The 27,166-nt window shown below is 38.2% G+C and overlaps 1 protein-coding gene across 23 annotated transcripts in view; it reads left to right on the forward strand.

Moving 5' to 3' along the window:
* Window positions 1-27,166, forward strand: part of c2cd5 (C2 calcium dependent domain containing 5) — a 126,486-nt gene that overhangs the window by 32,886 nt on the left and 66,434 nt on the right. For 7 of the 23 annotated variants that reach the window (XR_006315044.1, XM_043713403.1, XM_043713405.1 and 4 more), the window contains exons 8-12: window positions 5,371-5,522; window positions 8,732-8,935; window positions 11,823-11,908; window positions 15,967-16,075; window positions 23,381-23,446. Coding sequence is in view for 22 of the 23 variants with exons in the window: in XM_043713403.1 (XP_043569338.1) it covers window positions 5,371-5,522; window positions 8,732-8,935; window positions 11,823-11,908; window positions 15,967-16,075; window positions 23,381-23,446 (617 nt within the window). In the remaining variant the exon portion in view is untranslated. The other 16 variants (XM_043713415.1, XM_043713416.1, XM_043713421.1 and 13 more) reach the window with 9 other exon arrangements.

A 27,166-nucleotide genomic window follows, 5' to 3' on the forward strand; every position in this document is an offset into this window, starting at 1 on the left:
CTCGCCCCAGCTCCATCCCCTCTCTGTCTGTTTATTCCCCACTCACCCTCCCAGTCACTCACTCACTCACTCGGACCTGTCCCTCCACTGCTCTGCCACAACCCCCTAGCATGTGTGTTTGTGTGTGTGCGTGTGTGTCTCGTTTGTCCCCCTCCCTGTCTCCCTCTCCCATTTGTGCGTGTCTGTCCCCCCACCACTCCAGTTTATCTGTCTGTGTCTCCCTCGTGCACTCCCTTGCTTGCTTCTCCCTCCTTCTGTTTGTCTGTCTGACTGTCTCTCCTTGTGTGTGTGTGTGTGTCGCTCTCGCGAGCTATCTCTCTGTCAGGAAATGCAGCAGGAATTTTAAATTTGTTAAGCAGAAGTAAATGAGCACATTGAATGTGTTGCTATATAATTGATATGAATGTCTGTGTCTTCTCTGGAACAACCAATTCTCTGTTCAGTCAGGTTTGTGAGGTATGGCCTGTACTCTTCAAAGCCATGCTGACTATCTCTAATCAAACCATGGTTCTGCAAATAATCATAAATCCTGTCTCTCAAAATCCTCTCCAGTACTTTGCCCACCACTGATGTAAGACTGGTCTGTTATTTGCAGGATTATCCCTATTCCCTTTCTTGAACAAGGGAATAACAGTTTCCACCCTCCAGTTCTTTAGCACTACTCCAGTGGATAGTGAGGATGCAAAGATCATCCCCAAAGGTGCATTCTCTCGCTTCTTGTAGTAACCTGGATCAGGGGATTTATCTATCCTTATTTCTTTCAAAATTTTCAGCACACCCTCCTTCCTAACATCAACCTGTTCTAGCATATCAGTCTGTTTCACACTGTCCTCAGAAACCTAAAGGCCCCCTTTAGTAGTAAGTACTGAAGTAAAGTATTCATTAAGGACCTCCCCTACTTCCTCTGACTGCAGGCGCAAGTTCCCTCCCCTATCCCTGATTGGTCCTACTCTCATTCTGGCCATCATCTTGTTCCTCACATAGGTGTAGAATGTCTTAGGGTTTTCCTTAATCCTACTCGCTAAAGCTTTTTCATGCTGCCTTCTGGTTCTCCTAAGTCCATTCTTCAGTTCCTTCCTGGCTGCCTTGTAATCCTCTAGAGCCCTGTCTGATCCTTGCCTCCACAACCTTAGGTAAGCTTCGTCCTTCCTCTGGACTAGATGTTCCACGTCTCTTGTCACCCAAGGTACCTTCACCCTACCATCCTTTCCTTGCCTCAGTGAGACAAATCTGTCCAGCATTATCAGCAGGTGCTTCCTAAACAATCTCTACATTTCTGTTGTGCATTTCCCTGAGAACATCTATTCCCAATCTAGGTGCCCCAGTTCCTGCCTAATAGCATTGTAATATCCCTTCCCCCAGTTAAATAATTTCCCATGTCTTCTGCTCCTATCCCCCTCCATGTAAAGGTCATTGAGTTGTGATCACTGTCACCAAAATGCTCTCCACTGAGACATTTGACACCTGGCCTGGATCATTGCCAAGTGCCAAATCCAATTCGGCCTCTCCTCAAGTTGGCTTATCGACATATTGCGTCAGGAACTCTTCCCGGACGCACCTGACAAAAACTGCTCCATCCAAACTCTTTTAACCAGGTAGGTTCCAATCAATATTAGGGAAGTTAAAGTCACCCATGACAACAACCCTGTTACTTCTGCACATTTCCAAAATCTGCCTTCCAATCTGCTCCCCTGTTTCTGTTGCTATTGGGACCCCTGTAGAAAACTCCCAATAAAGTGACGGCTCCTTTTCTGTTTCTGACTTCCACTCATACTGACTCAGTAGACAAACCCTCCTTGATGCTCTCTCTTTCTGCAGCTGTGATACTATCCCTGATTGACAATGCCACTCAACCACCACATTTACCCCCAAAACCACCCCCCGTCCCCCCAATCCCCTGCATTGAAACATCTAAACTCTGGAACATCCAACAATAATTCTTGCCCATGTGATATCCAAGTCTCCGTATTAGCCCCCCAACCAACATTATAGTTCCAACTATAAGTTTGTCACCCTTATTCCTGATACTAGAGTTCAAGGACATGTTGCAAGAGTGAGATGAAGTTAAGTACAAAGGACAGAAGATAGGAATAGACCAATTGGCTTGAGTGGCCTGTTTCTCTGTTGGAAACTTAGTGTTGTGTTTTTTCCCTTTTGAGCTTTCCTTTTCTTTTCAGGAAGCACTGCTACATTGCCTTTATTAATTTCCATGCTCCTTGATGTGAGTTAATAGCACCTCCTATTTTATGTGGTTGTTGAGCAGCACTCAAAAAGAGTAACTAAAAATATGTCTGATCTTTAAACCTTTGAATATTGTTTAATTTGATGCAAATTGTAGACCTGTATCCAGTATCAGAAGCTATGCCTGGATGCATTCAATTGTTTGCGCAAACTTTGTGTATTTAAGTAGCAATAATGTATACGTGCATGTGAAGATGTGATTTGCATACTAAGGTTTTATGAAAGCCTGCTGCTGTGTATTGCTAAATTGAGAAATTTCATTATTTGGGAGCATTATTATTCCTTTATTGCATAATAGTTCCCCTGTTTCCAGCTTTAAAAAAGCACCAGACCTTGGTGAATATGAAATGGTTTTCTTCAAACTGAAAGAAGCACCAACTCCTATTATGCTTTTTGTCCTACCTCTAATTGTTCTCAAGGGATTAAAGCTGGCTCGAGATTTATGCACTCCGATTTTCTTAAGCAGCACCTCAGTTTATTGTGAAAATATCTAAAGAGAACCTGAAACGTTACTGTCATGAAATCAACTATCAAAAGTAATACTTCTATCAGGAGGTTCGTTGTTTTTAAAAAAAAAAGAAATTGGTAGCTTTTGAATTTAGTATCGTTCATTTGGTTAATGGAACAAATACGTTTACATCTGGTAAGGAATAAAGATTATCTTGAATGGTTTAAATCATTGTTCCAAAGCTGAATTGACAATGGCCTTGAACTTTGTGCATCAATTACCCATACTTGAACCATTTTAACCAAATGCACTGTTTATGAATGTTCCTGAAATAAAGTCCCATATGCAATACCCACTAAATAAATCATAGAAAAATAATGGTCTGCATCTGTCATGCAGCTACCCTGACCTTGGAATATCCCAATGGATGTAGCTTGGTTGAAGATAATAAATAGCAGCAGACTGTAGCTGGTACAGTATCCATTGCTGTATACAAATATTCATTGAAATATTACATTTCCATGCTTGACTAGTTGAATAGTGAATGGGATAGTAACATCCAGTGATAAAGTTTGCGTAAATAATCATCTGATAAGCCAAAGGGAAAACTAAAATGCAAATTAATTAAACAATTGGAGAGAGTATGCGGTAATTTTACCAAAATGATACCTAGACCCCAGGGTTTCACTCAAGACATTAGGGGGCACGGACAGTTTCAACAGAAATACTTTTCCTGATGACTGGGAAGTCTAGAACTATGTTACATATAGTTTAAAAATTAGAACCGGGCCTTGGAATTCCCTTTGGTAAATGACAATTGATACTAGATCAGTTGTAAATTTTAAATCTGAAATTTGTAGTTTTTTAGGATTTATAGGTATCCACAGTTGTTTAAGGATCTTGGGCAAAAGTAGGAATGTGGAGTTAAGGTACAGAGCAGCCCTGCTTTCATCAATATTCACTGAATGTCAGTTATATAAATTAATGTGAAAGTGTTCAAACTGGTAAAAAAAAATTATTAAAAATAAATTGGAAAGAGCAAGTTATTTTCCAAGTATTTTCAGTGTGTGTCTCATTTTATAAGTTCTTAATTTTAAAAGATGAAATAGCACCCTTTTATTTTGATTTATTCTGAATAAAGTCTTTTGCAATTATAGATCAATTCACCTTTTTGAATGCTGCCAACAAAGTGGAGGTATTTTAATTGGTATTTGGTAACTTTGAATGAGAGGATGTGCCAGTGACGCTTTTTCTGGCATATGCCATAACAGCTATCTCAGCAATATTGGCCAAGGAAACAGATAAGTTACTTGCCCACATTGTTGTTTCATCAAGTGAAAGACTTGAGGAGAGGCATGTTAACAAAATGTCATCAGAAAAGGGAATAAACTTTGTTAATTTGCTCCCATGGAATACAGTTCTTAAAATCCCATCCCTCTAAAACTCTGAATTGTTTTTACTGTGGCAGTGTCTTTATTTTCATACAATCCTAATGTTTGCATGGCTAATTTGAGAAAGCTGGAAAATTCTATGGTGTAAAATACTTGTAAGCATTTGAAATCTTCAAGCTTTTGAGTGTAATAAACTAAAAATCAATTTGTCGTCTTAAAACTCATCTAAATGTATGTTAACCTTGAGTTTTACTGTCTACCTCCCCAGCTTCTCATGTCACCTTTAAACGGCTCTAATACATGCATGTTGGTTGTGTCTGCAGATATTTCCTATTGAGTACTTCATGGTTTCTGGTAATCCTACTTGTATATTATACCAAAAAGTGAAGATGCTTGCTTTATACCTTGACTCCCTCACATTTGTTTTTTTTAAAAACATTGACAGTTCTACCGTGTGTATTTTTTCTCCTGGCTCCTGCTTCTCTCTGTCAGGTCTCCTTTGGTGCATCAGCCAAGCCACGGATGCCGTTCGACTCACAACAGCCCAATTCACACTGCTACGGGCTCGAGACTAACTCAGAACTTCTCTGTATCTGTTCCTACACTCATCTACACTGGTATGAGACTGCACAGGCTGAGGAGATGGGGATAGCCGGGCCACAGGCAGAAAGGTTCAGTGAGTAATGTCAGGCAGGTAGTGTAGGAAGGTATCCTAAATCCTCAACCCCTTCTTAGTTTAACTGGTGTCCAGCTTCTGGAACTAAGAATTGATCAAATTTTAAGTAGATTTTAATATAGCATTGCTAAAGATAAAGTACCAGAGGAAGTTCTGGTTTTCAATACCTTGAGTAAAACCTGCAGAAGCTTTACTTAACAAATCTTTTTTTGTTTTCATTTTTAGCTGTGATGCACTGTTTTGGTGTTCCGGAATAAGGAAACATGAGTTTCAGTTCCACATTCTCGAGCTTTCTTTTGTTATCTAGTTAAAATGCGTTGTGTATTTTTAAAGTCATATTTCATGCTGCTTTATTTACACAATCATCTCGCTCAGGTTCCTAGTACATGGTTTGATTTGTGCTCCAGAATTTCTAACCTGTTTCTTGTGTGTAATGTACAAACCCGGGTAGCCATATGTTTCCCCAGTGTATGGACGGCGGTTCTTTGCCTTTTGGCGTCGTCCTCCGCTTGCACAAAGAAGCAACTGCTGTCTCCCCTGTATTTGGATCATTCCGTCATTGCTTAGATCCTTAGCACAGGGTTACTGAATGTGTTTCCCGCTTCTTCTGGCAGGGTTCCCTTCAGTGAAGATCCCAACCCTGTTACTCATTCATCTGGACCCTCCACCCCACTGAAAAATCAAACCTATTCCTTTTCACCTTCCAAGTCCTACAGTCGACAGTCCTCCTCTTCTGACACAGATTTGAGTTTGACACCTAAAACTGGTAAGGCACCTCCACCCCGCTTTTTTTTGTTGTAAATTTATGTTTCTTTGCACTTGAAGCACCTCATTCTGTTTGTCTAAACCTTATTCCTCTCGTTGAACTAGAGCGCAGCAAACTGAATTGGACGAGGAACTATTTTCGTTAAGTCTTTGAATCACAATGAATGAATTCAGATGCTGTGGAAATTTATTTATTATAGCTGGACACTTTTAAGATACACAAGCTGAGCTAATGTCGGTCTTTGAGAAAATAATGATGGAATTGGATGCTCTGTTTAGATTTAAATCACTTTTCAGCCCCCTTAATTTTCACCTTGAGTTGACAGTAATTTGGCTTACAGATACCTAAATATTTGAATTATAGATCCTCGTTGTGTGTCCATTCTGTTCTATCCAGATTTATGTGCTTTAAAGAGTAAAAATGTTTTCATCATGGTCAACAGTGTTCAGGTGGCAGTTCAAAAGATACCCAGGATTGTTTTGACTGATGGAGTGCTAGAATTATTGCACTTAGGTAAGCTCATGGATGCAGGTACAGACATCATGAATCTACTAAAATACAAATTTGACTGTAAACGACATGTTAGATTATTATAATTTTCTTAAGGACAAAAGCAAAAACTGAAACAGTTGGATTTTTCTTAGCTTTTGAAGATGCTAATTTTTATTCTTCGTCTTACTAGAGAAACTTGGGCAGTAGTTTTATCCACATTTTTTTGTATAAAAGTCTCCCTCTAGACTGCTTTGTTACACTCCTGGGGTCAGAAACAGAAGAATTAAAAGAAAATGGTTGGCAAGACTTTGCTATAAAGGGCAATGTCAGACAAATGTTTTGGTTAATATACTGAAAATCAAAAGCATTTTGAGAAGGAACAAGGAATTAAATACAATCTGCCAAAAAATATGACCACCCAATTTTGTGAACTGTACCCTACTCCGGTGAAAAGCAGGTCATTGTTAAAGGCTAACAGAAGAACACTTGAAAAGAAATAGGCCACCACCTAAGACTGGTCCAACTTATAAAGGCTAGAAAATGAAGCAGGAATACAGAAGCCTGAGAATGTAGGTCTAATGTGAAAATTCAAGTTCTGGAAGCCTGTACCAAACATAAACCGAGAACAGTAAAGCACAGGAACAAACCAGTCTCCTACTTGTTTCACAGTTACCGGTTATTCCCTGATCGGCTTTTAATATATATTAGATCACCATTATTGTCTTCAAGACTCCCATCGCTGAGCACATTTTAATATTTCTGAGCCCTTTTGTTTTTCTGGAGGAATTGATCCCCTTCTTGGGGAAGACCTGTCCATTATTTCATTAATCAAACCTCCAGTTACCCTTACCTAGCATTTTGCTGTGTAGCACTTGTCTGTTTACCTCCTCCTATGCCTTTCCCCAGGCCCTAAACATTTATCTCCTATCAGGTAGTAACAAATGTCCAGCCATAGTCACTGCAATGGCGCCTCTGCTCCTGATACTATGTTGTTAGCTCTTTATCCCCGAGAGATCTAATCTTGGCTCCCTATAAATATAGCATTGGTTTCCACATGTATGTAGTTCTACCCCTCCACCTTTTGTGATCATCTTACTCTTACTCTTTCTAAATTCTCAGGTTACTTACCTGACATTTAGCATTAGTTGAGTGCAAATGTTTTCCAGCTGCTAGTCAAAATCCAGAAGCTCCTTTCCTAACAGTGGATGTTCCAACACCACAGACTGCAGCAATTCACTATCACCTTCTCAAGGGAGTTTGGGATGGGTATCAAGTGCTGCTTGGTCAGTGATCCCCACACCCTGTGATGTAATTTTTTAGACTTTGCGAATTGGACTCAGAATGTGCCTGTCAAGGCCACAGATGAACAATCTTTTTTAAAGAATGCTGCATTGTTTATATCTACTGCATCAATGAGCGTACAATAGGCTGATTTTCTCACCTCTCCTCACTTGAAGAACCATGAGTTAGTTTTTAGCTTGAATAAAATATCTTTTTTTTAACTAAGAGACTTTTGGCATTCCACAAATATAAAATTAGGTTTTTGTAGGTGTAGAAAGGTTGTTCAGTAACAGTTCTAAACTTGAAAAACTGTTATACGCCCAGTTACATCCAATTCAACAAGCTGACCTTTTCAAGCTTTCAACCAAAGCTAAGCTGCAAATCGTACAAGTTGGTGCACTCTAAAGATTTCCATTTGTTGGAAGTTTAACATACACACTGTAGAAAATCCAGGAATCTCTGGCACTTGTAATGGGGGGTAAATGCTGACAGTTTTGCTGTTACTTTAACTGCAAAATACGGACAGTTTTTAGGAATAGCCATTTTCCCCCCATTTATAAAAGACACTTTTTAAAGGAAGCCAGGGAATGGGATGAGCCAAATTTGCTCTGTACCTTTTTCTTGTTATTGTGCTGAAGTTTAAAATAGTTTGCTTTGATTTAAGTGTCTATGTGGAATGTCTCTAAGCTGTGGTAGTGTGTGAATTTAATATTCACATCCTTTTAGCTAAGTTGCAAACTTGTTTATGGAAGCATCTTCAAAAAGAAAAGCTTGTCCAGTGCTATAGACAGTATAACTGAACATGGGTTTTTGATTTTAAATGCATTATTCATTTGGTAATACAATTATTCTGCTTTCAGAAGGTGTGTTGCATCTGGGTTGAGGAATTATTTCTTAAGTACTTTTGGGAAGGCTTTGTAGGTATAGCAAAACTAAGAAAGATGTACTCAAGTAAGATTCTTCATTTTATGCACCCACTGGGGACAATATCATCTGTGCCAGGGTCAGATGTCTAAGGATTTAATTGACTGGTTCCAAATTGTTTTGGTTTACTTAAAATATTTTGTCTGAAATGTAAGGAAGCCTTTTTTTGCAAATGTTTTCTTCAAAAGACCTAAGTTCCAAAAAATTAACTCAAGATCCCAAAGGATTAAACCTTTTCAATCATACTGAAAATGTATAATGCCCTTTTATAAGTGTATCATTTTATGTCAATATGCAAAAAGCTGTTTGTTTTTTAAATTGATTGAATCAGCCTCTGAAGGTTTTCATTGGTTCTTTCTGTAGTTTGTGTATACGTGTTCATTTTGACAAATGTATATTTAATTTGTTTTGCTTTTGTATGACTTTCCATGCAGTGTTTTCTTCATCTTCTGTGCGTGATCTTCTGAACCTCCAACTTCTTTTTCATTTTTTTTTCTGCAACCTTTCTCCAGCAGCACCTTCCCCTGAGGGGCCTAGGATTTTCCTCTTTCCCAGTTCCCCTCCTCTCTTTTCCGGTTCCCCACTTCATAAAAGTGCACATCTCCTTCGCTCGGAGGCTCTGCACAGCCTTACTCCTCCTCATTCTGGCTATGTGAGTCCAGTCTGTCTGAGGAAAACTGTGTCTTTCAATGAAGAGTTGCTTCTAACTGCCTCTGGTAGGATTGATTAATATCAAGATAAACTACTTTTCAGAAGTCCTGTTTGCTCAGTGCCTAAAGTGTTTTTGTTTACTTTATATGAAAGCAAACGATCAGAAAAATGCACCTGAATTGGGGAAGAAAGCATGCTAAAATTGAAATTATTTTGATATTAATTGGCAAGTAAAAACATATTTAAGAAAAACAAATCAAACTAATGTACATTTCTGTAAATGGCAAATTTAAATTTTTTTTTTTTGCTCTGCACTTAAACAGTTGCTAGTATCCCAAAAGTTCAGAAGTTGCCTACAAATTTGTCCTAGAGAAATATTTTCTATCATAAAAATTGACAATGGAGATGAAATGGGGGAATTGAATTAGGAATAGACTGAACCATGGCTATTAGTTATTGGGAATCACTTCATTCATTCATTGCATAGTTCATTAAATATTTGTCTTGTTGAATGTTCTGGTTGCTGTTTGCAGTCCAATGCTTACTTTATTCATTTGTTAATATCGTTAATTTCATTATACGCTTACCTGCTGATCAAATTAAGGCTGATTTGCTTAAAACTATGTTTTGTTACATAATTTTTAAGTAGTGTGTTTAATTCTGTATTGTCCTTTCTTCAGTACAACCTCGCATGAGCTCATTTTTCTCTTGTAAAAAGAAATTTACAAAATTGTGTGCATTTTTGCTATGTATTGTTTACTCCTAAAGAAAATTAGCTTATGTGAACCAAAGGCCTATACAGAAGGGTTGGTAAGTCTGCACTGTTTCCTTATCAAAGGCACAGCTAAAACTTTTAACACCAACTTTTATATAAGGCTTTTTCATGATTTTCCTGTCATTACAATTTGAAAAGTAATCTTGTATAAAAGTGTTTAAAAATTACAAGAAAGTGATTATTAAAGAAAATGATTTCAGTAGGAAAAAAATATCTAGCTGTAAAAGTCGAAAGCAAACATATTTTTAAAAATATGAGATTTCCCATTAAATTTCAGAGTTAGGACCAAGTTGAGTTTCAGGTAAATTGGGATTGGGGAGATAATTAAAAAGGAATCTCAAATTCTCATTTTGAAGAGTTGCATAATGTCCGTACTTGTATATTTAAGTTCCCATCTTTATGGTTATAATAGAAACTGCCCATATGAACTTAGCACAGTGTAATTGCTCCTCCCTGCCAGTGATACTGAAACACTGGCAAAGGGGAGGATGTAGATATGTGTGTAAAGTTGTATAAGCAGTCCCATTTATTAATATCTTAAGTTCAGGAAAACCCAGTAGATGCAAATCTTTTTACAGATCGGTCACGGTTCACGTAGAAACAGTGTGTAGTTAATAGGTTGCATTGTAAGTTTGTTGTTAGAACATGAGCCATTTGAAGTTTCTCAATAACATCTTGTGTTAATATTCCTCTCAACTTCACTTGCATATTGAATGTAAATCCTTATAAAACAGCCACAAGCTAACATTGTAAAGGTAGAGCTGCTTAAGTGCACTGTAAATTTTCAATTTAAAATGTTTGGAATGAAGAAGTTTCTGATGTTCAGAATTTGTTTCATTATCCATACAATTCAAATATCTAACTGCTGGTGTGTAAACCAGATATAAATATGTCATATATATATATATATATATATATCTGTAATAAATATATTAAAATATATTTATTAATATTAACAAATAGATGTAAATAGACACCTGAGTTACAAAAGATGCCAAAACTAGGCTTGTAAATTCCGATGCATTCATAGTATATATTTGAAGTTGCTTAATTGTTATCTCCGTTTCCTACCCAATGGATATCCTCTACACCAATGTTTCTTAAACTATTTTTCAGTCTGATCCCATTTTAACATATACACACAGTAATTAGTTCCTCTTGCATCTCAACTCTCTCCTGCACCCCCTGCAAGCTTGTATTGACTTCCCAAGTGTGCAAACCCCTCCACTTGTGCAGTTACGAGTCTCACCCTCGCTCGCTGTCACTCTCTTTCCCCCTCCCCCCATTATCTTCACTGGCCTCACCCCCACTACAAACAGATCGCTTCTTCACGCATATGCACACAGCATAATCAGTCGCTCTAGCTGACTTTTGACCTACCTGCTATTACCAGGTTACTGATCCTATGCTACAGATACATAGGAGCAGAAATGCAAAAAAGTTTGAAGTCACCACTCACAATCAGAGCACAGCAACATGAATGGTTTTTCTCACAGTCTGAACATATTTTCCAGTGATCTGTTGCAGTGTCACAAGTACCTAATCTGAAAGTTGTGGGATCAAATGGAAATAATTTTAGGTAACAGTTTGTCTGGATTTCATAGTTTTGGGCCAGCAGGGTTTCAGTGTAATAGGTATGTACTTGAAGTACATGTTTTAACATTTCAGAGAACAGTACGTAGAGGTAATAAAATTGGTGAATGAAGGAGTAGTCAGATGAAAGAAAAATTCCTCTCCAATGATTAGTAAGCTGAAATTAAAAAAATCAAAAAGCAAAGCTCACTAAATCTTACCAGACTATTGGACAGCTCCTTCATTATGGAGAGATAAATGCTGGTGGTTTAGCCTGAGGGTCACCACACCTCAGCGAGTTCAGAGGTTGAGAAGGACAGTCCTTCCTGGTAACAGCCAGTGTGGGAATTGACCCCACTCACGCTGCATTGCAGGATAGACATCCAGCTAACAGGGCCCCCTAATGAATAGACAAGTCTGATACATGTGTTGATGTTTTGGGTGGAAGTCCCTTATCCTTTGAAGCAAAATAGATATCTGGTCAATTTTCTTGATAATCACTTCTTCTTTTGTTGAATATTTAAAAGTATTTCTGTGCTGATTCATTTTGATACCTGATTGTTATTATAATAAGCTTATAATGCACCTGCCTGATGATCTCTTAGGTATGGGAAGTGGGAGCGGTGGTAAAGATGGAGTTCCGCTGAAAACACTCTATCGACAGCAAACTCAGTCTGCTTTTGAACATAGGGTAAGCATTTAGAAAGGCTTTTACTGTGGACTCATTATGCTTGGTTGCTCCACAGATATTGTTTCTGAATTACATTGTAATTTATGCACTTTTCTGACAAGATTTGATGTCCTTTTATTGTTTATTTGTCTTATTGAATTTTGGGAGATACTATGCCTCTGTGCCTTAAGTTGTAGAATTTAATTGAAATATAAAATACTGATAGGTATGGATTCCTCAAACTGGAGAATGTTAGAAAAAAGATGACTGAGTGGCAACCTGAAGATGGTCTTTAAGATTGTGGGATATGATTGATGTAGTAAATATAGAGAAGACAGTTCCACTTGCAGGTCAGGCCATGACAAGGAGCCATAACTATAAGATAGATGACCACAGAACTTGGGACTATGGGAAATAAAATTGGATGCTTATTGGCTACTCCACAACACTCTAAAGTATGAATGTTAACAATGATGTTTATTCAATGTAATCTATTAGGACTAACTGAATACACGTCTTTTAAAGTTATGAAAGCCTTTGATCAAGTAAACCTAAAGGCCATGAATATAAAATCGTCAAGGAGAAATCCAAAAGACACCTCTATAGAATCAGTTTTTCTTAGGCAGAGGAGATTGAAGGAAGATTGATTCAAGTACATCAAATTACAAAAGTCTAGACAGAGTAAATTGGGAAGATCAACTCTGCAGGGATATTGAGACAGTGAGTAAGGAGGAGGAGATTGCAAAGGGATTTAAGTGGCAATACTTACACCAAAAGTGTGGTTGGCATCTGGAATTCATTACCTGGAGGGGTTATAGTGAAAGGCTCATTGTATTTGTAAAGTGCTTAGATGTACACTTGTTGTAAATTGCGAGGCTATGGACTAAAATCCAGAAGTGGGATTCAGCTAGATAGTTCTTTGTTGGCCATTGCAAACACAATGGACCAAATCCGCTCCTGTAAATTTCTGTAGTTTCTAAAGTGCAGTGAGAATGTCGAACTCCTGAGTAACACAAGTGTAATCAAGAGAAAGTGGAGTAAAAAATGAGGGAGACAGAAATGGTAATATGCTGATGGGGTACGATGAAGCCAGGTGGCAAAGGTATTTTGAAGCACAAACACTGTGGCTTGGACCAGTTTATTGCAGTGGCCTGTTTCTGTGGCTGTGGAGCCTTTTGATGTAGTTCAGTGCACCATTCGGCTGGTGGAGTCACTTTAGAAAGTTAACTAGCCATCTTTGTTTTAATCGTAGAGTAGTTTAATCACCTCCAAACTTTGGAATTGTGCCCTGTATTCTGTAAAAAGATACATTTCAGGAAGAGCATGGTTCCTAACAGAAAACCCTTGTGAATGGCACTCCAAACATCAACTAGTCACTGCTATACCTTGTATCTTGTCTTTTGGCCAATTTACTATCCATGTTGCAGTCCATTTTTTTCCCATGAACTATAACTTTACTCTCAATTTTGCTTTTGTGTGGCACTTTATCAAATGCTGTTTGGAAGTCCATGTACACTCATCAACACACTGTTAACTTATCAAGAAAATTCAAGCAAACTAATTAAACATGGTCCGACCTTAACCAATCCTGATGAAGGGCTTTTGCCCAAATACAAAATCATGAGGGGCATGGATAGAGTAAATAGGCAAAGTCTCTTCCCTGAGGTCGGTGAGTCCAGAACTAGAGGGCATAGGTTTAGAGTGAGAGGGGAAAGATATAAGGGGCAACTTTTTCACGCAGAGGCTGGTACGTGTATGCAATGAGCTGCCAGAGGAAGTGGTGGAGGCTGGTACAATTGCAACATTTAAAAGGCATCTGGATGGGTATATGAATAGAAAGGATTTGGAGGGATATGGGCCTGGTACTAGCAGGTAGGACTAGATTGGGTTGGGACATCTGGTCGGCATGGACGGGTTGGACCAAAGAGTCTGTTTCCATGCTGTACATCTCTGACTCTATGCTGTGCTTTTTCCAGTACCACTAGTTTTGATTTAACCAATCAGTGCTGGCTTTCCTTAATTAAAACGTATTTGCCTAAGTGACAGTTAACTTTGTCCTAAACTGTTGAACTTGATAATGATCTATAAGCTTGGAACAAGCTCAGCTATGAGCTATCAATTGTTTTGTTTTGCAATTTGAATGTCTTTGCACATTTTTTCAAAGTGGTATTTGCAATCAAGGAAACCTGACATACTGGGAGTGCTGTTTCTCATCAAAAACGAACATGTAATTAACTCTTCAAACATAGACCTCTCTCTTTAAAAATACAGACTTTTGAGGCTTTTGCTGATCTGTTTGTAAATGTAATATTCCTGCTCCCCTTCTTTTCCTTTATCCATTCACGGGATGAAGGGTCACTGACTAGGTAGCATTTATTGCACATCCCTAAATGCCCAGAGGGTGGTTAAGAGTCAGCCACATTGCTGTGGGTCTGGAGACCAGGTAAGGATGGCAGTTTCTTCCCCTAAAGGATGTTTGTGAATTGGATAGTTGTTTCTGACAATTAACAAAGGATTCATGGTCATCATTAGACTTATAAGACAGATTTATATTGAATTAAAATTCCTGCTGTGGCGGGATTAGAACCTGGGTCCCCAGAACATTACCTTGGTCTCTGGGTTAACAGTCCAGCGATAATACCACTTGGCCATTTAAAAGGGTATGCAGGTTCGGGATAAGAAATAAATTATTTAGGATGTGGAGGAGCCAGAGTTGGACTGGGGTGGATAAAGTTAAAGATCACATGACACCAATTAACAATCCCAACAGGTTTATTTGGAAGCACTCGCTTTTGGAACGCTGCTCCTTCACCAGGTGGTTGTGGATTATAAGATCATAAGACAATGAATTTATAGCAAAAGATTACAGTGTCATACAGCAATATATTGAACAAACCTAGATTGTTAAGTCTTTCATCTTTTAGAAAGCAGGTTTTAGTTCATTAATATGTAAATCCTAGAACTTCTTTCAAGTCACCTTCTCAAGATAATTTAAGGTTTTATCCAAAAGGTGACATCTCAGCTCAGACAATGCATTAAAGGTGTGAGGTCAGAATTTGTCTGTATCCCAATCTTCAGGCAGACTGGTTCTATTTCCAAAGAGGAATTTACAAAATATTACTTAGCTTGACTGCCAGTAATTCCTTCACCCAAATGGTAGCGAAGCTGTGGAAGTCTATACCATAGAAGACCAAGTCACTGAATATATTCAAGAAAGTGAGAGATTTCTAGATTTTAAAGATATTAGAGGGTATAGGAAGAAAGTGGGATTATGGCATTGAGGTAGAGGATTAGCCATGATCATGTTGAATGGCAGAGTAGGCTTGAAGGGCCAAACAATCTACTCCTGCTCCTATTTTCAATGTAACAGCCATTCAACCTAACTAGTCTATATTGATAGTAATACTTCTATGGAAGGGACTCTACATGAATGACTCTTGTTTTATCTAATGCATTTTAGCTTTCAATATATATTTCCATTTTGTTTTACTTCATGTACTGGTCTAATTTCCTTTTGAGATTAAGGCTATTGCCTCAACCACTTTATATGAGAGCAAGTTCCAGGTGACCATTATCTGAATGAAGCCATTTTTCCTTATGTACTTCTCTGTTGGAAGTATTAGTGACTGTCTCATATTTATGTCCGTAAATTTTGGATTTTCTCACAACTGGAGACCTTTTGTTTACATCTACTGTGATTTTAAAAGCCTTGAAGTCTTTCTCTTTTCGAAGGAAACAGTTCAGTCTTGCATAATAACTTTGGCCTCTCCTTTTTTTTTGTCGCATTCTCCTAAATTGTTTTTGCGTTTTCTCCACTGTTTCTAAGTCCTTTGTAGAGGATGGAAAGCAAACTCCTACAGAGCACGCCTATTCTGACCCTGAACAGGGTCCTATATAGGTCCAACAAAAATTTGATACTTTTTAACTTTGCACTGAGAAATAAATCCCAGCATTACGTTAGGGTTTGTAGCTCCTTTGTCTTGGTTTTGAGCGCTGGATTTTCGGTGAAAGTGTGATGACTTTCCTCTCATGTCATTTTGCAAGTAAATTTATCATTTCACTTCTTTTTCTCTGCAAAGGAATTTCCCTTCTTCACCCTTACAACATTCCCACCTGGGTTTCTTGTTCATGTTGGTGGTGTAGTGAGTGCGAGATCTGTGAAGTTACTGGACCGAATCCATAATCCGGGTAAGTGTGTTTGTCACGTGTGTGTCTGTCTGTCTGTTGCCGGGAAGAAAAAGAATTGCAACTTGTTTCAGTTTTATGGGTTGAACATTTAAAATGTTGCTTCCTATGCAGATTGTTCACAGGAAATGAGAGGATGTAAATGAAGATTGAAGGCAAAGTGAGCAGTTTTATATTGGCAAAATTCACGCAGAATCTTTGAACAAGCTGACTATTTTTGCATGGGGGATTTTCTTTTTAAGATGTTTTTATTAACAGTGGCGCTGATAACCAATACCCAGGATTCTTTATCGTGATACAAAATTAAAATACTACAGATACTGGACGTTTGAAATAAAAAGTGAAAAAATTGGAAATTTTCAGCTGGGATTGGGGGGAGTGGTGGGGGTGTGGGCGTATGTGTGTGGCCGAGAGAGAGAGAGAGAGAGAGAATTAACATTTCACGTTTTTGACTTTTCATGAGTTCGGAGGAATGGCTGACCTTGCCATGAAATTCTTTGATCAGTTTACTGGAATTCTCTGAGACTGTGTTTTAAAACATAAGTTATTGTTTCAACACCTCTTAAAAAATAATGGATTATATTTTTACTAGATATTGAAAATATGTCTCTCTTCAAATGCTTGGCTATATTTTGATGGGGTCATCAGTGTTTGCTTACACCTGAGCTCAGTGTGTTTTTAAGTGACAGTGCATCATAGAATTATACAGTACAGAAGAGGTCTTTCAGCCCATTGAGTCTGTACAGCTAAAAATATACTATTACCTACAGTATTCCATTTTCCCACACTCAGTTTATACCCTTGATGTTATGATGCTTTAAGTGCTCATGCAGGTACTTTTCTTAAAAGTAGTGATGTTTCCTACCTCAACCACCCACCCAGACAGTGCATTCCAGATCCCACACCTCCATCCTCTGGGTGAAAAATCTTTCCTCAAATCCCCTTTAAACTCCCTGCCTTTCATTTAGAAACTTCTGTCCCCTCGGTATTGACCCTTCGACCAAGGGGAATCGTGCTTTCTAACCACCCTGTCCATGCACCTCTTTCAGGTTCCCCCCCCCACCAACCTTCTCTGCTCCAAAGAAAAACCCAGAGCTTGTTCAGCCTCTCGCCATTGCTGAAATGCTCCATCTCCAGCAACAACCTGGTGAATCTCATTTGCAGTCCCTCCAGTGCACTCACATCCTTCCTATAGTGTGGTGACCAGAACCAAACACATTGTTTCAGCTGTGGACCAACTACAGTTCTGCACAGCTCCAACACTACCTCCCTGATCTTATAATCTGTACCGTGACTGATGAAAACAAGTGTTCTGTATGCTACCTTAACTGCCCTATTAACCTGGTCTGCCATCTTAACAAATCTTAGGGCAAACCCCTTCAGATCCCTATGTTCCTCTGAACTTCCTGGTGTCCTGCCAGTCATTGAGTACTGTCTTGTCTTGTTAATTTTTTTTTACAAGTGCATCACTTCACATTTACCAGGATTAAACCTAATGAGTCTCTGACAAATCTGTTTTATATTCTCCTGTAATCTAACACCCACCTCCTCACTGTCAATCATGTAGCCATTTTTTTGTCATCTGCAAACTTACTTACATCATAGCCCCTCCCCCTCCCCCACCACATATACTAATCTGTTATTTATGACTATCACAAGTAATAAGCACTAATCCTTTGGTATGCCCACTGCCCACCAGGCTTCAGTCACACAAACAGCCTTCTGCCACTACCTTCTTTCTCCTGTCACTAAGCTAATTTTGGATTCAACTTGCCACATTACCCTGGATCTTTTTGAGCTTTTACCTTCTTCATCAAGTTTCCCATCTGGGACTTGGTCAGAGGACTTGCTGGTATCAATATAAACCACAGCAATTGCCCATATTTCCATCTAACCACTTGGTCATTTCCCCAAAATGTCTGTAAAACCTGTTAGGAGTGACCTCCCGCTGACAAAGCCATGCTGGCTATTCATGATAAAATTTTGTCCCACTAAATGGAGACTCACTTTTTTTTTCCTTTTCTACTTTCTCTGGTAGTTTCTTTACCAATGATGTTAGACTCACTGGCGTACAGATCCCTGGTGTACCTCTGCCAACCTTCTTGTAACGTGGAGCCACATGAACTGTCCTCAGTCCTGCATTTCCCTTGTAACCAGAACAATTTAAAAATGTGGGTCAGATCCCCTGTAATTCCCCTGCTACCACCAACACAAAAGCACACAGCAGCCTGAAATGCAACTCACCTGGCCTTGGGGATTTGTTCACTTTAAAGTGTGCCAAAATCCTCCAGTACCTCCCTGCTTCTCAATAACTTTGGAATCTATTGAAATAACTCCACAGAGGTAGGTATCCCATCCCAAAGTCACCCGTTATTTACACATGGAGAGTTCTTGACACTGATCCAGCTCCTTCAGAGCCAGCTCTGAATGAATAGAATGTTAGACACTCCTGTTTATATCTGTCAGCACAGGGCTCCCTGATTGGGGCTATTAACCTGGTCCAATCAGGTAACTCATATTCTGAGGATTTTTGGCTGACCTTGTTACAATCACTACATTTACCTTCTAAAATTCCGTACTTGCATTCTTCTCCCCAGCGTAAAGATAGATTACTCATTTATCACTACCAATGTCCCTTCACACACTGATTGCCTCCTTTGGTCCCTAATAGACTCTGCTCTTTCCCCCAGCACTTTTTCATGGCCCCTCTTTGCTCTCCTAATAGATTTTTTGAGATTCCCCCTGCATTTTCTATACTTCTCTAGAACCCCTGTTGTTTTGCTCTGTTTGTACTTGTTAGACATCTGTCTTTTCCTTTTTTTTAATCCAGTCTTGAATATTCCTAGACATGCACAGTTCTCTGGCCTTGTTGCTCCTTGTCTCACCCTAAAGAGAACATGTTTAGCATATACTTCATCCAGTACCTTTTTGAAAGCTTGACTGTGCTGTTGAAGATGTACCCTGAAGTAGCTGTTTCAAGTCTATTTTGGCCAGATCCAGCCTTATTTTCATAAAATCTGCATTTCCCCAGCCCAAAACCATCCTTCTCATTTTCCATTACAAACCTAAAACTTTCGATGTTGTGGTCGCTATCTTTAAGATATTCCCCTAATGTCACCTTGAACAACTGTCCAGCCTCATCCCCTCACACCTGAACTAGGTCCAGCCCTGCATCATTCCCTGTAGGACCATGTACATGTTGACATGAAATGTTTACAGGAGAGCTTTTTAAGGAATTTGCCATCTTTAAACAATGATTATCCAAATTAATATTGGAGTGGCTGAAATCCCCAAATATAATTATCTTATGAATTTTACATGCCTCCCTGAATGGACTACATACCTGCTTCTCAATTGCCTGCTGACTGTTTAAGGGTCTATAATATGCTCATAAAATTGTGAGTGTCCCCTTTGAATTTCTGAATTCTATCCACAAAACCTCATTTGACAACCTTTCCATGGTATATTCCCTCTTTACTGCAGTACTTGACTCCCTAAGACTGCAACACCACCTCCACTTTAGCACCCTCCCCATCTGCCTAAAGATCCTATAACCCAGGATGTTAAGTTGCCAGTTTTGTCTCTCCCTCAACCATGTCTCTGTGGTGGCAATTGTAGTTCCATGTATAAGTCTATATCTTAATTCAGCTATCTTACTTGTAATCCCCTTGGCATAAAAGTAGAAGTCGTCCATCCTTGTCTTGCTTCCTTGAGGTGCAATGTGGCTAAACTTGAATCTGTCTCAGTTCCTTTTTTTTTTCCCCCTGTTATGCTGGGTCACTATTGAATTAATGCAGTCAGTACCCTGCCTCTGCTTAACTAGTTTAAACTTCTCAGAGTGGCACGAGCAAATCTTTGGCATAAAAGTAGAAGTCGTCCATTCCTGTCTTGCTTCCTTGAGGTGCAATGTGGCTAAACTTGAATCTGTCTCAGTTCCTTTTTTTTTCCCCCTGTTATGCTGGGTCACTATTGAATTAATGCAGTCAGTACCCTGCCTCTGCTTAACTAGTTTAAACTTCTCAGAGTGGCACGAGCAAATCTTCTCATTCTGGTTCAGGTGCAGACTGTCTGGTGTCTGGAAGTCTGGTCTTCCACAGAAATGGTCCAGAAATGTAAAACCCCCCTCCTGCACCAACTTCTGAGCCACACGTCCATTTGCTTTATTCTGCCTTTTCTGCCACACGAGCATGTGGCATTGGAAATAATCCTGAGATTGCAACATTCAAAAGCTTGCTTCTTAGTCATTTACCTAGCTCCCTGAACTCGTGTTTTGTTCTACCTTTATTGTTTATATCAATGTGGAACTAGTTAGCTCAGTTGGTTGGATGGCTGGTTTGTGATGCAGAATGACTCCAACAGCATGAGTTCAATTCCCACATTGGATGAGGTTACCATGAAGGACTCTCCTTTTCTGGTCTTCTAAGAGTATGGTGACTTTACGTAACTAATGTGGACTATGACCTCTATCTTATCCTCTCCCTTCAGGATGCCCTGCAGCTGCTCAGCAGCAACAGGGAGGCAACACACCATCTGGAGTCACATCTGCAGCAGCAGACACTCCTGTCTGTTCCCCGAGCTAATGAATCCCTTGTCACAACTGTGCCTGCCTTCTTCCTCCTCCCTTCCTGTACAGTCAGGGTGCTTGTGGTGCCAGACTCTGGCTCTGACTGTACTCCCTTGAGGGACCAGCACTCTTCTCAGCTTCCAGTACGGAAAACCAATTTGTGAATGGGATCCCAGGGGATTCCTGCTCACCCTGCCTGTTTAAACAGGCTATCCACGTACATCTCAGCCTTGTGGATGTGCAATGTCTCCAGCTGCTGATCGAGTTTGAAACTGAATATTTGACAGTATTTCTTTCATCTTTTCAGGTTTCGTTCAAAGTTAAGAAATTTGAAACTAATGCATTTGCCCAAGTATCAAATATTAGAATAATAACATCATGTTGCAAACAGTGCTCTTCTCATTAAAGAGCAAAAATTCAAAACTTGGTTCCTTCTACTTTTTCTTTGAGCGTGGATATGGTTAAACTTCAAAGCTATGTATCTCGGACATCTGTGTGGCAATTTTTAAAATTAATTCTTGTGATTTGGCTATCAACGAGACTGGCATTCATTGCCCATTACAAGTTGCTTTTGAAAAGGTGTTGGTGAAAATTTTTATCATATCATTGGGAGTCTATGTTGGGAAGGAGTTCCCACAATGCTGCTGATATGGGGGTTTTATTTGTAGTGGTCTGATACAGCTTCAGAGGGCAGTTCTGAGTCAGCCATGATGATGTACAGCTGTGGTCACTATAGATTGCCCCAGATAAGGACAGCAATGTTTGTTCCCAGAATATATTAGTGAATCTGTCAGATTTTTGAAACCATCTGGCAACACAGTCTTCCATTTCCAGTTCACTTTATAAAATGAATTCACATTCACAAACTGGTGGGACATGTATTCCCTAGATCATTAGTTGAAGTCTCTGGATTACTTGACCATTAATGTAACCAATATGCATCTATACCCATAAAATTAAAACTAAATAAATTTCAACCAGATTTATAAGTGATTCCTTTTTTTTTTGTTGTTGAATGTTTGATTCAATTTCTCTGAAACAGAGTTTGGTGTAAACTTTGTAAGAGGATTTGATATTATGCAAATTAAAAAGTCTGTACTTCAGATACATAAAAAATAGTGAATAATCACAGGAAAGAGCTAATGCCTAGTATTAACTTTTTTATTTTAAGTTGATTTATTCAACTAGTTTATTGATTTTTATTTTGAAATCCTAGCCTCATGAAGGGGGATGAATTGCTCATCTTGTCTATTCAAAAACAACGTATTGTTGATTTCACTGTGAATAACAATCAATGCAATATGGACTGTCAATCTTGTATTTTTAGGCTGGGACAGTGTTAAAATTCCACGTTCAGGTTAATGAAACCTGTATATTTTCTTTATTCTTTTGTAGAATGTTGTTACCAGCATTTGTTGCCCATCTGCCAACTGGTTTGCTAGGCCAGTTCACATTACTGTGGATCTGGAATCACATGTAGGCCAGACCAGTTAAAAATGATAGATTTCTTTCATGAGCCAGCTGAGGTTTTGCAGCAGTCTGTGATCATTTCATCTAGAACACGATCTATATATTAAAGTATTTAATGAAATCATCTTGAACCAATCTACAATATCATAATTCTGTAGAGATGATCATATTGACTAGTCTTTGTACAGTCTTATATCCTTCCCATTTATCAGTTTATTTATTTAAATCTATTTTTAATCTCCAAATAATTTCTAAGAGTTTTACCTTCTGAGTGTCCCTGTCTTTGATGAATGTAAATTTCATAGCTGCTGTGGTGACATTTGAATTCTTGGTCGCAGTTCATTAGTCTGAGCCTTTTAGATTACTCGTCCAATGACATTGCCACAACACCACAACCTCACCCCACATATAGTTACACGTGCAAACTCAGCTGATTTTGGTTGGTGATCTATCTATATTGATGTGTTGCTTGTGTGTTAAGAGGTGATCTCCTCTTCCATGTTAAGTTTTAACTTCTTTAATTGTGTATTTTAGTAGTGGCTAATTGGGTATATTTGCATGCTGAAGTGTACAGGTCATGGCATATTATGTGACTTTTCACATAATTTCTTTTCACATTTCTATACTGTTCTATCAATACCTTTTTATATGGAATGGGGTTTTTGAGCAATGCTTATCTTTTTAGTGCAATAATGCTTTTATTGGGAGAAAAATGAAGTTCAATATTTTTAGTTTAAAATATTTAATAAAATCATCTTGAACCAGTCTACAATATTATAATTCCATAGAGATGGTAATATTGACTACTCTTTGTACAGTCTTCTATCCTTCCTATTTATTTATTTAAATCTATTTTTAATCTCCAAATAATATCTAAGAGTTTTACCTTCTGAGTGTCCCTGTCTTTGATGAAAGTTATATTACTAATTTTGTGTTTGGTTGACAAATTAGTAGGGTAACTGTTTTGGAAAAGACATTTCTATTGAAAATTAATGAAAATGTGTGTTGATGTACACTCCCAATGAACAGCTAACAATATTTGCAACTAGTTTTCAGCCTTTTCTATTTTAAGGTATAATGGCTAAAAGCTGGTACTAGATTGAAGTAGCATGGTCCTTACTCTCTGGCCTGTCTGGATGAATGAACTTCTATTAACTCTATTGTCTGTGTCTTTCCAGTTCCTGTGGAGTAGTGTTGTCCTTGTTGTGCTCTCTGTATTGCTTACTTCGATCTGCTCCTATAACTGATCTACTAACTTGCTGTTTTGAACTCAGCCTTTGTCGGAATTATGGGTAACACAAGATCTTACAAACTGCTAGACTGGAATAGTTTCAATGCAGGTATTTTATAACTTCTTCAACGTTACACATACTGACCGAAATTATGGCAGCTCAGTGAAGTAACCTTCCATGGCTTTATCACCATAATTTTATAATCAGCCAAAGTAAATAATTTTACAACACTTGAAAGCACTGACTATTTATGAAACTAATGCTAATTAAATCAAATGTTCTTTGGTTGGTAGATCAAAATCAGTCTTAGGAAATAAGTACTTTATTTAAAATGCAAAGTTTATTTAATTCCTTTAAACAGCAAAAGTTTAGCTGTTGTCTAACAATAACCACTTGCACACTATATGTTGCATAGTTTTAAAGGGTGTAGTTACTGTACTTCATTTTGTACAGTACTGCACACACGTTTTAACCTGCATGTCAAAGCATAATCTGATTTAACATATTTAATAAATCTGAGATGCATGACTTCACTAAGAGGTAGTTTTTAAAGTACTGAAATATTAGTCAATTTAATGTACTATCCCACCTTCAATTCAGCTAATGCACTGAAAGATATGAGATTAACTAGCAGAATAGAATCTTGTGTCAATGGTTCAGGATTAATCGTACCATTAGGTGAAATTTTAAATGTACTTTGTTATTTCAGGTTTGTTGCTTGTGTTTAAAGAATTTTACTTTTGGAGTATAGTCACTTATTTGTCCGGTTCATCTTTCCTATGTAACACACTGTGAAAAGTCTGTTAGAGCACTGACATTTATTATTGATGAAATGACAATTTGAAATAATAGTTCAAGAATTTAGCTAATCATCTTAAATAGTAAAGAACAATTAAAGGATTTTTAGTCCTATTTAAAAGTTTTCATTAACTTAGGTGAGTCTTTGCTTATTTTTCTCTGTCATTGTGAAGGTTAATAACAAGATGGAACAATTATAATGGTGCCAACCTTTCTGTCCTGATCAAATTAGTTTTTTAAAAATATGATGTTTACTAAGATGAGATCTTTAGTATCTGGAAATGTCACTTGTGTTTTCAGCATCAGGCATTTGATCAGTTCTGATGCAGCAATGTTGAGAGAGTAAAGCTCTCTCGACTGTATCCCTCAACCTGAGGACCGATGGAACAATTGCATTTACCTCCCTCATAAATCAAATCAATTGCTCTTTGGAATAAGGAGCAGTTGTATTGTTGGTCAAACATTTGACCCCTTAGAGCCAGTAGGTAGATGGATGTCTCAAACTTCTGGGTAAAATTAAGCTAGGTCCCAACATTAAAGATGACCATGTAACAATGTTCCCCCTTTCTCTTCAGCCTAAATCTCACTCTTTGATTAGCAACAGCTCGGAGAGATCAAATTTAGTTACTTTTTTTTTTTAAATTGCCATGAGCAGTTATTACTGACCTGGAATTTTGATTCTCAACACTTTCATTGTATTACTGTTCCACCAGATTTCTGGGACCGACAGTTTAGCATAGGGGTCACAGTGAGCTGAAAAGGCCTAGCGCTTTCCTAGTTTCGTATCTTTTTAATGCTAGCTTTCAACAGCAGCATCTTTATGCATCTTTGTTCAGGCAAAAATATGTCATAGAAATTGGACATCAGATGGAAAGGAGGGTGATGACTCTTGTGCATGTTCTGAAGTGGCACAGTAATGACTATAAAAGGGAGTAGAAAATGCCAAGATATGTAAGTGTAGTTAAAACATGGAGCAGCAATGACCTGGTTGGCTGGCAGAACCAGCATGAATGGCTGAGTGACCTACTTTTATAGAAAATGGAGAGGGCTCTTCATTCTTTTAAGTTTGTTCACCTATTTATTTGGATCATGGGTAATCTGTGTCTCATTTCTGTTTACCTGACTTTGCTCCATAACTTTTGCAAAACTCAGCATGTGTCAGTTTTGAATTTTTCCAATTGATCTAGTTCCAACATCTTTCTGAAGGAGGAACTTTCAGATTTCCGCCTAGCCTTTGAGATGCAATGTTACAAATTACTTTTTCCCACAATGACTAACTGCAGTTTTAAGTTAAAAATCACACAACACCAGGTTACAGTCCAACAAGTTAATTGGAAGCACTAGCTTTTGGAGTGCTGCTTCATCAGGTGGTTGTGGCTCACCTGATAAAGGAGCAGTGCTCTGAAAGCTAGTGCTTCCAATTAAACCTGTTGGACTGTAACCTGGTGTTGTGTGATTTTTAACTTTGTCCACCCCAGTCCAACACCGGCATCTTCAAATCATGACTGCAGTTTTAAGGTTATGTTCCTGAGTATTGGGCTCTCCCACAAGTATAAAGAAAACATACTAAAAAGAAGGGCTACAAAGATTGAAAGGAGAATCGGAAAAAAAATGCAGTGATAGAAATTAGAGAAGAATGGAGCTGGGTGTAGAAAAATAAGAACTGAGAAAGAGAAAGCAGAGTATCTAAGAGGTTTACAGTGTTCATAAGCCATTCAAGCCAACTGGTCAAATCTCCACATCAGATTTGCTTTAGTCTCTTTCACTTAACCCTATTAAATGATATCCTTTCCTTTATGCTTATGTTTTTATCTAGCTTCCCCTTAAGTGTACATGTGTTATTTCACGCTGCAAATCTCTGTGGTATATTCTTGCCACATTCTAGGTAAAGGAGTGAATTCCTGTTGGACTTATTGGTGTGTATCTTTTGTTTGGTCTCCTGCAAAAGTGGAGAAATTTCCTATTAAATTGTGCAAAGTTTGCTGAGTAGGAAAAAAGATTATCTCTCAGCTTTCTTTTTCCCAGAAAAAAGAATTCCAACCTATTCAAAATTTCCTGGTGGGTTGAACCTCTCAGCTTGATACCATCCTTGTAAATTATGTTTGTACCTTCTCCAGTGCTTCTATTTCATTTTTTTTAAAACAAAAGAAGGAAAATAAAACTGTACACAGTACTATAATGGGATTTTGGCAAGTTCAAAATTAGTTCTGTTTTTCAGTTTTATCCCTCCAGAAAACCATCTGATACTTTGTGTGTGTGTGTGTGTGTGGTTTCTTTTATGGCCTCATGTGTTGCTTCCTTTAATCATTTGTGTTCTCTGTACTGTTGGATCCTTTTGCACTTAGACTTGACTTTTTGAAGGCACAGATTCCTTATTCTCCCACCAAAATGTGCCTGTTCCCAGTTATCTATATTTTAATGTTAAGGCTGAGGTAGGACTGGGATATCATTAGGAATTTTGCAGAAGGAGGATGATGGGATTGAGATCTCAAAGTATGGCATAAGAAAACAGCAGCCCCGAGGAAATCAATGACTGGCAGGGAGTGCGATGTGCACGCCATCAGAATGCAGAGTAGCAGCTGCAGTAAGATTGAGGCACATCTCTTGAGTAGTTATCCATTTCCAACAAAGCATTGGATTGGTGACAGAAAGGAAACTAAAACTAATAGAAGACAGGAAAGGCATGTAGGACTGGAGAAGCAAAATTGAAATGGAAGAGCAGAGAAGAACAAATAAACAAATGATAAGTAAGAGATTTGGTTACAGAAGACTAAATTAAGAGGCTGTTTTGGCCGCATGACTATTTTAAGAAGTGTTGAATGACATGCTTTTCTTCAAATTTATTCAGATGATAATTGATCTGCGTGAACTTTGAGTGAAGATATGGGTAGATTCTAATATCTCTACCATTATTGAAATAATTCTTTCTAATGTTCTTATTACTTTAATATTAGCCTTGCAAATGATTTTTTAAAAATAGTATATCATAGGTAATTTTCTGATATTCTGATTTGAGTATTTAAAGTAACA

This window comes from Chiloscyllium plagiosum, chromosome 23 (assembly GCF_004010195.1).
Source record: "Chiloscyllium plagiosum isolate BGI_BamShark_2017 chromosome 23, ASM401019v2, whole genome shotgun sequence".
Taxonomy (NCBI): domain Eukaryota; kingdom Metazoa; phylum Chordata; class Chondrichthyes; order Orectolobiformes; family Hemiscylliidae; genus Chiloscyllium; species Chiloscyllium plagiosum.